At 39.6% G+C, this 18,019-nt stretch overlaps 1 protein-coding gene across 2 annotated transcripts in view; it reads left to right on the top strand.

The window, feature by feature from the left end:
- Positions 1-18,019, top strand: part of CATSPERB (cation channel sperm associated auxiliary subunit beta) — a 161,960-nt gene that overhangs the window by 38,399 nt on the left and 105,542 nt on the right. For both annotated transcript variants that reach the window (XR_004432343.1, XM_033191569.1), the window contains exons 8-11: positions 2,185-2,280; positions 2,420-2,538; positions 4,110-4,142; positions 14,150-14,216. Coding sequence is in view for 1 of the 2 variants with exons in the window: in XM_033191569.1 (XP_033047460.1) it covers positions 2,185-2,280; positions 2,420-2,538; positions 4,110-4,142; positions 14,150-14,216 (315 nt within the window). In the remaining variant the exon portion in view is untranslated. The remainder of the gene's footprint in view (positions 1-2,184; positions 2,281-2,419; positions 2,539-4,109; positions 4,143-14,149; positions 14,217-18,019) is intronic.

The raw sequence follows: 18,019 nt of genomic DNA on the forward strand, positions 1-18,019 counted from the left end.
AGCTTCTGGAAGCCCTGGGATAGTTTGTCACAGAGAGTAGCCTGTAACTTAATTTTAGTCTGTAAATATTAACCAGCATAAAGTGTTTATTTTATTATTTCTGCATTAGTCATTTTTTGCAAGAATCTGGTCATGTGATAGCATGCTGGACATCTATAATTATTCCCACTTAAAATATTCCACTGTTAGGCTGAGTGGAGGCTCACACCTGTAATTTCAGCACTTTGGGAGGCCGAGGCGGTCGGATCACTTGAGGTCAGGAGTTCGAGACCAGCCTAGCCAACATGGCGAAACCCTGTCTCTACCAAAACTACTAAAATTTAACCAGACATGGTGGTACACACCTGTAATCTCAGCTACTCAGGAGGATGAGGCATGAGAATTGCTTGAACCTGGGAGGCAGAGGTTGCAGTGAGTGGAGATTGTGCCACTGCACTCCAGCCTAGGTGGTGGAGTGAGACTCTGTGAAATTTTTTTAAAAAATTTCCACCATTATCTGTAAAACTAGACTTAACTCTCAGAAAGGCAAAGTTTGTATTTAGTTTTCCTCTTCCTGGAAAAATTATACAATAATAAATAACACTTCCTTCTACAGTTTTCCTTAAACAGAAAAGAGCTGGCAGTTAAAACTCACACTTCACAATATGACTCGTTCTACAAATGTCCTCTTTTGGAAATAAAGTATATGCGTTAGATTGCCAAGGGTCCTTAGCCTCCCTTCTCCCCAGCCGAGTAGTTATGTCCTTTGACAAAACTTCAGATCAGCACCTCACATTTAAAACACAAAAGACTCCAGACGTTCCTACCTAAGACCAAGAAAAGATGGGGTCGGGGAACAAAGTACTTTTAGGATTTGTGATGTGTTCAGTCTTCTTCATTTACAAGGTTTTAATGAAACTTTAGCAAAAGTTTTTTCTATTTTTAAAATCACAAATAAAAAAGTAAATCATAGTTTCTCCTCTCTTGGAGTTTACATTTTAATTTTCTTCTTTGGAGTTCTAAAAAATTATTATTAACTAAAATTGTATTCCTGAAATAGGAGCATCTTTATGCTTAGAAGGGTACTGTTAGGGAGGAAAAATTTTCCTCTGTTCTCTTATGCTTAGTGAATAGGGCTCTATGAATTAAATCGACAAATAACAGATTTTTTTTTTTTTTTTTTGAGATAGGGTCTCTCTTTGTCTCCAGCCTGGAGTCGCATGATCATAGTTCACTACAGCCTTGACCTCCCAAGCTCAAGCGATCCTCTCACCTCAGCCTTCTGAGTAGCTGGGACTACAGGCATGCACCACCAGGCTCATTTTGCATTTTTCGTAGAGACAGGGTTATACCATGTTGCCCAAGCTGGTCTCAAACTACTGGGCTCAAGTGATCCTCCTGCCTCAGCCTCTCCAAGTGCTGAGATTATAGGTGTGAGCCACCATGCCCAGCCCAAATAACAGATTAACAGGATAAAAGGCACAAAAATTTTTTTTTATTATTTATGTGCATGGCAGTTCACAAAAAAGAAGTGAAGCTCAAGTGGTTAAATCAGGAAATTATGTACCATTTTCACAAAGGAAGTGGATTAGGAATCAAGGAACAATTAGCTGTAAGGAAGTTGTGACTAGAAAATATATAGGGGAACTAATGGCAGATAAGGGCTCCCTCTCTCCAGTGATAAAATGCTCTTTTTTTTTTTTTTTTTTTTCTGGTACAAGGGGCAATTTATGCTTGCTTTTAAGCAGATAAAGGGAGGGCAGAGACTGCATTTATTGATTCTCAATTGCCTTCAGGTCAAAAAAAAAAATCCTTAAACCAAAGTAGCATATTTTGGGGTGGCATATTCTGATGCCCTGCTATGTAAAAAAAGATACAGTACAATTTGGAAGATACTTTAAGAGAATGAACCAATACCTTAAGAGGATTGATTTTTAAGGGCATATTATTCCCAGCAGTAATCATTCTAGGAGTCAATCAGATGGTTGGCTAATATTATGTGGTGTAACTTGAAGTTACTTCATCTTTCCAACGCTTGGGGAAGTGAGAGTCAAAGTGCTGAGAGGGAGTTGAGGCAAGAGAGGACAACAAGTTGGAAGATGGAACTGACTCTGTGCTCTTGCCCCTGAAGGCCTAACACCATACAATTGAGTGACTCACCTTGTAAAGTTGCCTGGCTTTAATTTTCCTTTTCTTTCATGGCAGGTGTTTACATAGGCATAACCTTTTGTGGATTCTGGCATTATCCTGATACCACATGGTTTAACATGACAGGCGTTATCTATTCCCAAATTCAAGGAGGTAACTCCTCTAACATTGCCTTCATCTTGAGCATTTTACTTATATCAATATTTCATTAATATCTATAAATTGTCTTTGCTTCACTAAGGAGCTCACTTTTTTCTTAATTTTTAATCCATGGTATGATTTATTGGTTTAGAACATGAAGACCTTTCATTGGTGGATATGGTTTTAACAAATCATTTTTTAGTCATCCTCACCTCTTTGGGCCTTTTTATAAGTGAAGATCTTCGTTATCCATCACACCACATTTTATCGGTATGTAAATTGCTTTGTAACTAGTAGCTAACCTTAAATATCTTCTGTGACACAAAAAGAAATATTTAATACTTGAGTTATGTGTGGTGTACCTTAAAATTGAAATGCTTCTTTCTTTCAAAAAACAAAGGCATAATACAGCAACTTTTTCCTTTGCTTCGTAGTGTTGAATATGTAATTTGGAAATGGTGCTAGTTTTATTGCTGTATGAATTTATAGTAAGTTTTAAATATATACATGTAGAAAAGATCTGTCTACCTACCTATTGATTGATCCATTTATTTATAGCTATGTATGTTACCCAAATGCTTTAAGGTAATTTATAAAGCCACATATAGTATTATAAAGTAACATAAGTGAAAAGTAAGTGTTGGGATTGAGCAAAGGGAAATACACGTTTAGGTGAAAATTGTTAATATGCATATATCATAAAATTCTTAAACATGTTAACAAATACCTCTCAAAAATTACCACAACAGAGATGAGACCAGCAATAAAGACTTGGGATCAGCAGGAGAGAAGATAGAGGGAAGTAAAGAAGGGGAAATGGTATTGATTGAGAGGCAGATATTTCTTATACGTGGTAATTATTATCTTTCTTCAGGTATAAGAATATTCACATATACCTGAACCTTCTTCACCATCTCTGAGAAAGTACCATTTGTTGCTCAGATGACTAGTGGATATGGGTTGTTTTGTTTTGTTTTGTTTTTTGCATGCTTATTATATAATTGCTAAAACAGAGAGCTGAAACCAGGAACGCTACAGTGGCTTAAATTCAAAGTGCAGAGAAGTAGACAGGGATTGTATATTGTAAGTCCTGATCTCCGGACTACTCTGGGCTAGGCAGAAGAAACAGAGTGGCAAAGGAGAAAATAATAGGTTGAGGGTGTGCCTTCCTAAACCCAAGTGGGCAGCAGACTTGCATATGCCAGCACACTTCTTTTTTTTTTTTTTTTTTTTTTGAGACTGAGTCTCGCTCTGTCGCCAGGCTGGAGTGCAGTGGCGTGATCTCAGCTCCCTGCAATCTCCTCCTCCTGGGTTCAAACAATTCTCCTGCCTCAGCCTCCCAAGTAGCTGGGATTACAGGCATGTGCCACCACACCCAGTTAATTTTTGTATTTTTAGAAGAGACGGAGTTTCACCGTGTTGGCCAGGCTGGTCTTGAACTCCTGACCTCGTGATCCACCTGCCTCAGCCTCCCAAAGTGCTAGGATTACAGGTGTGAGCCACCGCACCCAGCCCACCTGCATACTTCTTAATTCTTCCATTTAAATCATTAAAAGGCATGGTTTTCTTCTGGAATCACACTAAGGTATAAGTAAATTAATAAAATAATGAAATGAGGCAAAGACTGATGGGGAAATTCCCAGGATATTGTATAAACTATATCAGAGTCTGCTTTTAATGTTTGGCTATCTTAACTGCTAGGATAGAAAAAACATATAATTTTGGTATAATTTTTTTCAAGGAATGTATATGGTTTATTTCCTTTGGTATAATTTAAATTGCTATGTTTTGTTAGGCCTTCTGATATGCAAGCAATATTAAAGTTTTTTCTTTTCTTCTAGTTTTCCAGAGCAGACTTTTGTGGTTTTGAAAGGGTAAGAAGCTTGACATTTCCCAGGGCTGGTTAGAAGATATGTGTTTACTTGGTGACTTGAGATGAGATGCAAGTCAATAATTCACAATATATGTTATTCCAGTTACTATATTATTTATAGTTTAAACAAAATATATATTTAAATATATATGAATTTGTAGCATATATTATTTATATATATATTTGTAGCAATCATTAAGCAGTGCTCGCCTCCTCTGCTTCAAAGGAAAAAGTGCTCCTCCCTGTTTCAGAGGACACCCTCACCTCGTCTCCTATGCTATGTCCAGGCTAGCTGTGGTTGTTCAGTTCAGATTCTGCACAAGGGCACTTGATTGAAGACAGTAGGTGCTAGGGTCTGACTAACACTTTACTCCCTAATCCATCTACCCAGGCATAAGTCTATCCTACTTGGAGAGAGGGGTATCTTTTCTAACTTACACAAAAATGTCACATAATCTAGTCACTGGTCTGCTTCTGGCCTTTTGGGGGATTTTGTTCCATCAGTTATCTCCCATGTATGTTAAAATGTCAAGTTTTGTGATTAATGGACTAGGTCATTCCCATCAGAATATAAGCATGCTTCGGTTGGAAAACCACAAATGAAATCATGAGTGTTCCTAGCCATTTGCCATATGCCCTCCCTATTCTGTCCTCATAGAGTGAGCAGATGGCTATGAACTAGGAAGGTGGTCCTCACCAGGCACTGAATCTGCCTGCACTTTATCTTGTATTGGGCAGGCTCCAGTCTGTGTGCACATGTGCGTGTGCACATGTGCATGTGCACATACACCCACATTCACACTGTCTGTGAGAAAGGAGCATTTATTTCTCAGGAAGCATGTAGAACTGACTAATTGTCATACTAATCAGAGGACAAGCAAAGCAGAGAACTAAGAGAGCCAGATGGGCAAAAATGATTTGTATTATAAAGAACAGAGGAAAATAACTGTCAAAACAGAATTCCATACTTAGCTAAACTATATAACTCAAGAATGAGAGTGAAAAGAAAATGTTCACACCTAAAGACATTGGGCGGGTTTACCATCCAGAAATCCCCATGAAGGAGTAGGATGCCAGAAGCAATGAGGAAAACTAGAATGTAAGTTCTAAGACCTAGAAGAGCAGGAGCCCTGTCTATGCTGTTCGCTACTAGATCCCAGTGTCTAGAATGGCACCTGATACAAGGTATGTACTTAGTAAATATGTGTTCAAAGAATGGAATTGGTATAAAAAATAAGTTATAGCCAGGTGCGGTAGCCCACGCCTGTAATCCCAGCACTTTGGGAGGCTGAGGCAGGTGGATCACCTGAGGTCAGGAGTTATAGACTAGTCTGGCCAATATGACGAAATCCCATCTCTGCAGGAAATACAAAAATTAGACAGATGTGTTGGTTTACGCCTGTAATCCCAGCTACTTGGGAGGCTGAGGCATGAGAATTGCTTGAATCCAGAAGGCAGAGATTGCAGTGAGTCGAGATCATGCCACTGCACTCCAGTCTGGGTGACCGAGCTAGACTCTGTCTCAAAATAAAAATAAAAATAAAATAAATAAAAAATAAGTTATACATTTTGTGTTTAATAATTGGATGGAACCAAAACTCTAGACAATATAACAAGGAGAAATGGCAGTAGTTTTCAGTGGATAATAAAGCATTTAAGACCTTTGTAAGGAGAACCAATATGGGAAATAAGTTAAGAATTTGTTAGAAAAATATGTAATTCAGCATATATGTTAAGAATTGAAGGATAATTACCAAAAAACTAAAATAAAACAAGAAGAATATAACCTAAAGCTTCCAAACCTCCAGAGGAAGGAAAAAAAGATTAAAGAACAATCCATCTATTCTACAAAAAGGAAGAAAGGAGAGGAGAGATAAAGGTAAAAGAATAGAAAAACTACGAGGTAGAACAGTAGAAATAAATCCAAATATCTCAGCAATTACAATAAGTGAAAAGGAACATTATAGGAAACTGAAGAAAAGCTAATAAATATTTTAAAAAGTTATACCTAAAGAAGAATCACACAAAAAGTAAAATAAATGGACGGAGGAGACTGTGACCTTTAACTCCGTTTAGCTTTCATCTTCAGCCTACCTGCCCTGCTAAGTCAAAAGGCTGCTGGGGTCACTGGAAGCCTGCTTTGAGGAATCTCACTGAGGAGATCTGGCATGCCGTTACCTCACTCTTGAGTTACCTAAGAACAAAGTGCTTGGCAACACGGAGCAGGGAGTAGAGGACTGGAAGGTGAAGGATTCTGGAGGGAGTCTGACTGGCAGAGCTCCACGAACTCCTAGGGAAGGGTTCTCTCAGCTTTGGGAGTGTGGCTGAGGGTGAGGCTGGAGATAGGCCTACCTGGAGGGCTGCATTCTCCCTGTGCCTGAGGTAGGCAGGCTGAAGGAGACCTGGAAAAAGGGGAGCCTCTTCTGTTTCCAAGGTGGTGGCATGGCAGCCCAGAGGGCTATGGACCACTTTGCCATCTATTATTCCAGTTGTCAAAATTCGAGGCGCTCCACAAACCATACCTGAGCCCATACTTCAAGGCACACTTAAGTAGCCTGGCATTCTGAGAGCAAAGATCATTAGAATAAAACTAGAGTTGCTGGTGGATAAGGCAACAATTGAACAAGAATAACATTTTTAAATAAAATCATTTCACAAAAACCCAATGAGCACCTACTCTGTGATTACCATCATTGGCACTGTGGTATTAGCAAGAACACAGTCAATACCAATAAAGAGCTTCAAGCGCAGCATAAAAATACTTCCTGGGACTGAATACCAAAATTTCCATTAAAAATGGAATAAATTGAAGGATAGAATGACCACTGTTTAAATGCAGAGTAGTGGCATGGAAAATCAAGATGAAGAAACTTCTCAAACCATCTAAGGAACATCACTAGAAATCACGAGGGCAAAAGTGAGCCTTTGAGGAGAGATCCAGAAGGGCTAACAGGTGAGCAAAAGAGTTTTCAGACAAATTTAAAAAGGAACAGATATAAGACAGGCAATAATAACAAAAAAAAAAAAAAGAAGAAGAACATTAACTGAGATTAAGAAAGTTCCAAAGCTATATATTATAATCCACTAAATTCCAGGGAGCACTGAAAAAATGTAGGCATATCCAAGGAATATTCCTCAATTTTAAGGTTAAGGGGGAAATATTACAAGTATCCAAACAGAAAGAGCAAAAGCAAAATATACCTCACTGGTATTAGATTTTATTTACACAACAGTAGAAGCTTGAAGACCATGAAATCAACATCTACAGTCTATTTAACACAAAAGAACCAAAGTCCAGAATTTCTATTTCCAGCCAAGAGAGTATTCATCTTTCAGATTAAGAAAGTATACGACCTGGTTATCCCAACTAAAGAAAATACTCAAGAAAGAACTTTAATAAAACAAATGAAAAAGAACAGACATTTCAATAAAGGGGAAGAAAACGAGGAGAGGACTAGTGATGAGAAATGCTTGACTGTTTCTCTCATTTTATCTCATATTTATTCGTGTGTTTTCTGTCTATTCATATAAATTAACATGGAGTACTAGATAATGATTTTTTTTTTTTTTTTTTTGAGACAGTCTCCCTCTGTTGCCCAAGCTGGAGTGCAGTGGCAATCTCAGCTCAGTGCAACCTCCACCTCCTGGGTTCAAGCGATTCTCCTGCGTCAGTCTCTTGAGTAGCTGGGATTACAGGTGTGTGTTACCATGCCCAACTAATTTTTGTATTTTTAGTAAAGATAGGGTTTCACCATGTTAGCCAGGCTGGCCTCAAACTCCTGACCTTGAGTGATCCACCCACCTTGGCCTCTCAGAGTGCTGGGATTACAGGCATGAGTCACCGCGCCCAGCCGAGATAAGGATTTTTGAACAGAGACACATTAGCCAATGTGGGCTGCTATAACAAAATTACCATAGACTGGGTGGCTTATACACAACAGAAATTTATTTCTCACAGTTCTGGAGCCTGGACAGTCCAAGATAAAGATGCAGGCAGATTCAGTGTCTGGTGAGGGCTGCCTTCCTGGTTCGTAGACAGCCATGTGTTCACTGTGTCCTCACATGGCAGGGGGCAAGGGACTCCCTGGGTTCTCTTTTATAAAAGCACTAATTCGATTCACTGAATCACTCCCACATCAAATAAGGGTACTAATTCCATTCACCTTATCACCTCCCAAAGTCCCCACCTCCCTCCCATACAGCCTATAGCAAGAAAGGACATGTTGCAAGGGAAATGAGAATTTTCAACACCTAAAAGTTATGCTGTTCAAATAGCTAATACATTCACTAGTTAAAAACTAAAAAAGTTACAAAAAGATATAGACTGAAAAGTCTCTATCCCACCTCTCTGTATATTCACCCTGATTTTTCCTTGTCCCTTACAGGTAATCATTTTTTATTTTATATCTTTTCAGTGTTTTCTAATGGAAATTCAAATAATTAGGAATATATATATACTTTTCTTCCTTTTATTATACTATAAATATATGTATTTATGCTGAATTATTTTCTTCACTTATCAATAATTATCATAGGAAAAAATCCATATTAGTAAATGGAGAATAGCCTCTTTTTCTTTTCTTTTTTTTGTTTCTTTTTTACAGCTACAAGTATTCCATTGTATGAACTAACCACCGTTTATTTAAATTATCATCCATTGCTGGATGCTTGGGTAATTTCCCAATATTTTGCTATTACAAACAATGCTGCCATGAATAATTTTGTACCTAGAAATTTTATGTGTCCAGACATGTAGATACAATACATCCTAGAACTTGACTGGAAGATCAAGGGATAAATGCTTATGCAATATTTTTTAAAAATCACGAATTGGCCGGGCGCGGTGGCTCAAGCCTGTAATCCCAGCACTTTGGGAGGCCGAGACGGGTGGATCACGAGGTCAGGAAATCGAGACCATCCTGGCTAACACGGTGAAACCACGTCTCTACTAAAAAATACAAAAAAAACTAGCCGGGCGAGGTGGCGGGCGCCTGTAGTCCCAGCTACTCGGGAGGCAGAGGCAGGAGAATGGCGTAAACCCGGGAGGCGGAGTTTGCAGTGAGCTGAGATCAGGCCACTGCACTCCAGCCTGGGTGACAGAGCGAGACTCCGTCTCAAAAAAAAAAAAAAAAAAAAAAATCACGAATTGCCCTTCATGGAAATTTTTACAATTAGCAAGGATATTATAATAAGTCCTATTAAACTAAAATATCTTAGTAAAACTCAGGGATGGTTGATAGTGATGAGGGAGAAGGGAAATACCGTGTTCTGAAGGTAGAGAGAGGTGCTGGGATTGGGGAGTGGAGGAAAGGGGAAAAGTGAAATTATTATTTATTTATTTATTTATTTTGAGATGGAGTCTTGCTCTGCTGCCCAGGCTGGAGTGCAGTGGTGCAATCTCGGCTCACTGCAAGCTCCGCCTCCAGGGTTCACGCCATTCTCCTGCCTCAGTCTCTTGAGTAGCTGGGATTACAGGTGTGTGTTACCATGCCCAACTAATTTTTGTATTTTTAGTAAAGATAGGGTTTCACCATGTTAGCCAGGCTGGCCTCAAACTCCTGACCTTGAGTGATCCACCCACCTTGGCCTCTCAGAGTGCTGGGATTACAGGCATGAGTCACCGCGCCCAGCCGAGATAAGGATTTTTGAACAGAGACACATTAGCCAATGTGGGCTGCTATAACAAAATTACCATAGACTGGGTGGCTTATACACAACAGAAATTTATTTCTCACAGTTCTGGAGCCTGGACAGTCCAAGATAAAGATGCAGGCAGATTCAGTGTCTGGTGAGGGCTGCCTTCCTGGTTCGTAGACAGCCATGTGTTCACTGTGTCCTCACATGGCAGGGGGCAAGGGACTCCCTGGGTTCTCTTTTATAAAAGCACTAATTCGATTCACTGAATCACTCCCACATCAAATAAGGGTACTAATTCCATTCACCTTATCACCTCCCAAAGTCCCCACCTCCCTCCCATACAGCCTATAGCAAGAAAGGACATGTTGCAAGGGAAATGAGAATTTTCAACACCTAAAAGTTATGCTGTTCAAATAGCTAATACATTCACTAGTTAAAAACTAAAAAAGTTACAAAAAGATATAGACTGAAAAGTCTCTATCCCACCTCTCTGTATATTCACCCTGATTTTTCCTTGTCCCTTACAGGTAATCATTTTTTATTTTATATCTTTTCAGTGTTTTCTAATGGAAATTCAAATAATTAGGAATATATATATACTTTTCTTCCTTTTATTATACTATAAATATATGTATTTATGCTGAATTATTTTCTTCACTTATCAATAATTATCATAGGAAAAAATCCATATTAGTAAATGGAGAATAGCCTCTTTTTCTTTTCTTTTTTTTGTTTCTTTTTTACAGCTACAAGTATTCCATTGTATGAACTAACCACCGTTTATTTAAATTATCATCCATTGCTGGATGCTTGGGTAATTTCCCAATATTTTGCTATTACAAACAATGCTGCCATGAATAATTTTGTACCTAGAAATTTTATGTGTCCAGACATGTAGATACAATACATCCTAGAACTTGACTGGAAGATCAAGGGATAAATGCTTATGCAATATTTTTTAAAAATCACGAATTGGCCGGGCGCGGTGGCTCAAGCCTGTAATCCCAGCACTTTGGGAGGCCGAGACGGGTGGATCACGAGGTCAGGAAATCGAGACCATCCTGGCTAACACGGTGAAACCACGTCTCTACTAAAAAATACAAAAAAAACTAGCCGGGCGAGGTGGCGGGCGCCTGTAGTCCCAGCTACTCGGGAGGCAGAGGCAGGAGAATGGCGTAAACCCGGGAGGCGGAGTTTGCAGTGAGCTGAGATCAGGCCACTGCACTCCAGCCTGGGTGACAGAGCGAGACTCCGTCTCAAAAAAAAAAAAAAAAAAAAAAATCACGAATTGCCCTTCATGGAAATTTTTACAATTAGCAAGGATATTATAATAAGTCCTATTAAACTAAAATATCTTAGTAAAACTCAGGGATGGTTGATAGTGATGAGGGAGAAGGGAAATACCGTGTTCTGAGGGTAGAGAGAGGTGCTGGGATTGGGGAGTGGAGGAAAGGGGAAAAGTGAAATTATTATTTATTTATTTATTTATTTTGAGATGGAGTCTTGCTCTGCCGCCCAGGCTGGAGTGCAGTGGTGCAATCTCGGCTCACTGCAAGCTCCGCCTCCAGGGTTCACGCCATTCTCCTGCCTCAGTCTCCTGAGTAGCTGGGACTACAGGCACCCACTGCCACGTCCGGCTAATTTTATTTATTTATTTATTTATTTATTTTTATTTTTAGTAGAGACAGGGTTTCACCGTGTTAGCCAGGATGGTCTCCATCTCCTGACCTCATGATCCGCCAGCCTCGGCCTCCCACAGTGCTGGGATTACAGGCGTGAGCCACCGCGCCTGGCCAAGTGAAATTATTTTTAAGGGTATAAGGATCTATCTTTAAATAAGACCTCTTTTACTAATGATTGAAGCAAAGGTATTCAGAATGAGATATATGTGGGTGTTTAGGCAGGTAATTGAACGAGTGAATACTTAATGATTTATTCATTCAGTAAATCTCATCCATTCAACAAATATTTGTTGAGCACTTCCTATATTCAATGCTTATTCAGACAAGGAGGATTCTATAGTGAACAAGACAAAAGTCCCTACTTTCATGTAGCTTAACATTCTACTGAGGGGGTTAGACCATTAAAAAATACACAAACAAATACATAATGTGATTTTAGATAGTATTAAGTGCTTGTTGAAATTAAAGCAGAGTAAGAGAAAGAGTGAGGGGAAGATAATATTCTGTTTTAAATAGAGTGATTAAAGCAGGCCTTTTCAAAGAGATGAAATTTAAGCAGAAACTTGAGTGACTTGGAATAATTATTTTGACAGAGCATTTCCAGGCAAAGGTAATAGGAAGTATAAGATCCCTAAATTGGGGGTTTGGCATGAGATAAAATCTGTTAGTTATCCACCAAAATCTGTTTAGTGGCAACAGCAAGGAATATGGATCACTTCTTTCAGGATAAAATTAAAATTCTTGTGACACACAAAATGCTTAATGCTTCAGCCTGAGTGTACCTGCCTCTACCTGCAGCCATCCTGCCCCTACCTGCAGCCATCTGCCTGGCCATGCTAAACCACTCACCTTCCCTGAATGCGCTAACATTTCTCACACCTCACCTCCTTTGCGTAACATGTTTTGTCTTCTTAGCATGCACTCCTTCCTCCTATTTCACTTAGAGAATTTCAACTTATTCTTCAGAAATCCCTCCCTGACCACCAAGGTGCTCCTCCTGTGCACAGTCCAAGTTCTCAGCACAGATTCCAATCATTATCACCCTATTTTGTCTGTTGAGCCCCCAGACTAGCCTCACAAGATTTTAGGTTCCGGTCAAGGTCTATCTTATTTACTATTGCATCCTGATAAGTTACCACACGGCCTTGCATATAGGCAGTCTTGATGAATATTTATTGAGTCAATGGGTGAATAAATGAAGGCAGATTGGATTCAAATTTTGGACTAACTTACCAGCCATGTAACATAAAACTTTGAACAAGTTGTATAACTCTCTGGACCTCAATTTCGTCATTTTAAAATGAGTCTAACAATATCTACCTCTTAGAAATGAGGTGATCAAATAACATTACATATGAAAAATTTCAGCACCGTACATGGCACAATGTAGATACTTAAAAAAATTCATTGGGAGCCAGGCACAGTGGCTCATGCCTATAGCCCCAGTGCTTTACAAAGCCAAAGCAGGAGAATTGCTTAAGTTCAGGAGTTCTAGACCAGGCTGGGCAATACAGTGAGACTCCTTTCCCTCAAAAAATTTAAAAATTACCCAGACATGGTGCTGCACACCTGTGGTCCCAGCTATTTGGGAGGCTGAGGCGGGAGGATTGCTTAAGCTGAAGAGTTTGAGGCTGGAGTGAGCTATGATCATGCCACTGCACTCTAGCCTGGGTGACAGAGCCAGGACCCCATGTCAATCAATCAATAAATAAAGTGACTCCTCTGTCAGTGTGGTGGCTCACACCCATAATGCCAGCACTTTAGGAGGCCGAGGTGGGTGGATCACTTGAGGTCAGGAGTTCAAGACCAGCCTGGCCAACAATGGTGAAACCGCGTCTCTACTAAAATACAAAAAAAAAAAAAAAATTAGCCTGGCATGGTGGCTAATAATCCCAGCTACTCAGGAGGCTAAGGCGAGGAGAATCACTTGAACCTGAGAAGCAGAGGTTGTAGTGAGCCAAGATTGTGCTACTGTACTCCAGCCTGGGCAACTCCTTCTCAATTAAAAAAAAAAAAAAAGAAGAAGTGTCTCCTCATGTGTTCAAGTTTTATCATTAGAAATCAGCAAAGGCTTCTGCACACAAATCATACAGATTATATTATTGGTCTATAAAAATGTAAGAAAGTCTTTCTTACGTCCCAACAGAAATTTGAAGGTCAGAATCTTCCTATAATAAAATAATCTCAAGCTGTTGCATTTAATTAATATCCAACATTTATATCCAACATATTCAATATATTTGAAGCTTCTCTCTCATGACCAATTTTCAAAACCTTTTTCCTGTTGCTTCTTGCTGCTGTCAGGCTTCTGGGAATGCTCCTTAAACCCAGCTGCCACTAATGAGGATAAAAGATAAACATGTGACCCATTGTAACTGTGCTGAAAGACTAATGACTTCTGGTAGCTTCTGAAAGACAGTTCATAGACAAGGGCATCCTCCATTAACATACGCTAATTCATGTGTGATTTCTTTTTATGCCTTTTTTGTGCATTGTTCAAAATGTATATTCCTGTTTCTTGTCCTCATTCTACAATCTTTCATTTTATTTGCATACAATTTTTGTCTCTTTATTTGCCTCACATTCCTGAACTATCAAACTTTGAAATTTTTTAGTTTTTTCTGTCTTATATCTTAAGATATCTTAAGTCTACATATTGGCTAAGTGATATTTTTATTTATTCATGTAGGTTGACTATGTGAAAGGAAAATTGTGGTATAATGAAAGATGTTTTGCTAACAGAGAGCACTTTGAAGGTAAATTTTGGTTAAAGATATACTGTATTAAAAGACTTTTACATATATGAGTAACTGAATGCAAGCTCAGCCTTTGGAATGGTCTTTTAAGATGGCCAGGTTGTAGACTCACCTCCTTGAGGTAATCTCTGGAATTTCACAGCTGAGTCTCCATGTCTGATTTGTCTCAAATTTAGACCCTGGAACTTCTAAGCAAGCACATAATTAGATAAGCCACCAGTGCAAGGGAGTGTCGGGTGGAAACCAAGAATTTCAAACTATGTTTCAAGGCTAAAAACAAGAAAGGAAAAAACAGTTTCAAAAATGCATTTTTAACCTAAGCCATTCAGTTGCAAATTTCCATTGTGAAATTCCATTCCATTTCTATGGAAAATGGGTGGCATAGTCGATCTGGCTACTTCCTGCTGAGAAGGGCCATAGTTAGGAGGTACCAGAATGGAATTTGTCCACCTGGAGTTGGAAATATTCTCAAGTTCCTAGACTTGCAGTAGGAATTTGCGGGAGCGTTATGGTGCAGGGACATAGGAGTTTCTGAGAACATCTTTCCTGTATCCTTGTGCGGAGTATACAACTGCAATAAAATCCACAGCAGCTGAAGAGGACAATGAGCAAAACTGTGCTATATATGAAAGTCTTCCATGCACTAAGGGGCTGACTAAACCAATCCGTTATTGGGAGAAGGCATCTATAGCAGAATATGAGTATCCAATGCATGCATGGCTTAGGTTATATTGTGAGAATAATGTAGTATATATAGACAACAGTCTTAATTTAACATTAGTGCCGCTTTAGGCTGCAGTCAGGATATCTACAGCCATATAGTTTTGTAAGGTCACTTGCCTAATCTGGAAGTTTCTTCACTAAGAAGAGAGATGGCATGGTGGGTGTTATTAAAGGCAGCAGCCATATGCTTAGCCAGGGCCTCTACTTGTAATTCTACATCTATGGTCACTGCCTGGGGGAGAAAGATGGCTAGTGGGTAAAACCACCAGGATGCCCATTTTTGACAGTGGTGTCTGGCATCTGTGCTTTTCCAGTTGGCAGGCAGAATCTACATGGAACAGGATTCATCCTGGTAGGTAAGGGTACTCCCAGATGCATCTGCCAGTCCAGTCAAAGGGTAGGAAGGGCCAACTGTGAGTGCCACAGGCCCATAGCCAGTCCCAGAGGGAAGGGTTGGCTCCATGTGAGAAGGAGCTGTTTTGCTACCCCAGCCATATAATTCCTAGTCAGTTGAAGAGTCTGATTACATTGCTGGGGAGGTAACCATCCCATGTTACAGGTGTTAGTTTGAGGTGTGCTGTGGTTGTGGTGTTCAGTGCATAGTGGTGCTTGACCTATTACCTATATTTGTACCTCTGTCAGCCATCTGACACCATTGTGTACAGCATATCCCAAGGTGGAGATGACATTGACCTGCTCGCGACTTAGTTGAAAAACATGTTTCCTGATTTCCTGGCAAGTAGGAAATTCATGAGGCTTATGATGAGATGAGTTATGGCCATGAAAGGGAAATGGGTGGAGTGCCCCATACCAGGTATAGAAGTTACTCCAAGTACATAGGTTGGTGGCTTGCATGCACCATGGCAAGCCTGCAGTGGAAGAAAGGGCAATTCCCCACAGACCCAGCAGTCTGTTCTATTCTGGAGGGAAGCTACCATTTGTGCCCATTCAGCAAAAAGGTTAGTTTCAGCAGAGATAAATAATGTACTCATGACTACAAAACTTGTTAAGAAGTTCATGTTAAGAAAAAGATAGTACTTATCTGTGTGATTTTTTTCCTTTAATACAGTTTTAGGTCTTTTCTTGGCACACATGAACAGGCAGGCTGGTTGTCTGAAGTATCAGGTTGAGGATGAGCCTTCACCTGAGTGTGATGTATCCAGGGTTTAATTCCAGCCAATTTGACAGATGAATGCATGGTCAGCAGTGCATCATAAGGCCCATCCATTTTTGGGTAGCTGCCAGTCAGGTCCTTGCTTTTTTCCAAGACTTTTTAGCAGTACCTTAACTCTTGGTGGAAAGGGTGAAGGGGCTCGCCCCAGGGTATGAGGACCTGGAAGCAGCAAACTGATGCATGGTTAGTAATGCCCTAACTGGTGTATGTATTGTTTAATTCTTAATTCATTTATTAGGTCTAAAGGTGGGACTCCCAGGGAGGGTCTCCCATAAACAATCTCAAAAGGGCTCAACCTGCTCCCACTTTGGGGTGTTACCTTGACTCAGAGTAAGGCAATGGGAAAAATTAATCCCAAGTCAAATTACTTTCTTGATATATTTTGGCAATGTAGTTTTTTTAGAGTGTGGTTCATCTCTTTAGTTTTTCCTGTCATTGTGGTCTCCAAGATGACAATCTACAAGTTGTAGGAAGGGGTGAGTCACAATTTGCCCTGACATTCCTGCAACCATCATATTCTTTTTTGAATCAGAGGCTAGGCAGATGTTAACTGTAGAATATATAGCCCCCCATATCAATAAGAAAGTAAGTTTGTTCTCCATTGTCCATCATACTCAGAGGTCCTGTGGGGGCATGATGAAAGATTGGCTAAATGTATGAATTGAACAAGTTATAGGAGGACCTATGAATATTTATGAAAGTGGTCCTGACACATGCATATTGAATGAACATGCATGTAACATATGACTCTGTTTACCTTGGGGGGAGACTTAATCCTTGTCTGGTATGAGCTTAGGTCCTGTTTATCATTTGATAGCTTATTGCCATAAAGACCTGTTTTGTCAGTCTTATGATAATTAATAGTGATCAATTGTAGTGTCTAAATCATAAAACAGAGGGAATATAATGAGGCATGCCTGACTTTCCATCCCATCATGGCTGGGAATTAAGTTTTTAAGGGTTTTTCTTGGGGTTCCCTTGGCCAAGGGGGAGGATTTGTTTAGTTGGTAGGGGACTCAGTATTTTATTTTTTGGTTTATATTTCCTCTTTTTTGATAAAGATATGCCAGAGGCAGTATCAATGGCCAAGTTTTACTTTGTCCCATACTAATGCTGGGGTGGTGTGACTACCTGTCCCAGGTCCATCATGCCCTCCAGTGGGACACCTACAGCCAAGGAACTTAGAGTCAAAAGACTTACAGCCAATTAAACATTTCAGACCAGATTATAATGGAGGTGGGCAGGCACTCATTAACCCTTAAAATTCCTTGTAAGCCGCATAAGACCTAAAATCCAAAAGCCAAAAAACAAAGTTATAAAATTGACTTATGTATATATTTTATGCATTGGGCTACTATAATCTTAGCTTGTAGCAATTAGTTATACAAAACACAAGCATTTTGTTTAGCTGTTTAGGCATCTGTGTGCCTGTCCTTGATTTGGAGGTTCTGAACTAAGTTTATGCCTCAAAACCAGCCCTTATAATTTCACATGACCACCTCTTCTGCAATAGTCCCTGGGCCTGGAAGGACTGGATAGTTTCAATTTTGGAGGTAAAGTAAAACATAATTAGCAACATTTCAAACAAAATGGTTATAAGCCTTGCCTCATTCTGAGAATGACAGGAAAGGAAGCTCACAGGTAGCTAAACATTTAAATTATTTAGAATTAAGGCACAGAATAAATTATATTAATTCAGATGGGGCAAAATTAGTAAATGAATCTTAATGTTTTTTAATACAGGCTTGTCCTGTGTCCTATTAAGGCAGTATACTTTGATTGTCACCTTTGTCTGGGTCTAAAGATAAGGCTTTGGTTGACTTGAGATTGGTATCAGATACTGGCAGAGGCAGCATCTTCTTTAGATGAGATATGTCCATCTAGGAGTTAAAGTCCTGTAACTTAA

This window comes from Trachypithecus francoisi, unplaced genomic scaffold, assembly GCF_009764315.1.
Source record: "Trachypithecus francoisi isolate TF-2019V2 unplaced genomic scaffold, Tfra_2.0 Lachesis_group3, whole genome shotgun sequence".
Lineage (NCBI taxonomy): Eukaryota > Metazoa > Chordata > Mammalia > Primates > Cercopithecidae > Trachypithecus > Trachypithecus francoisi.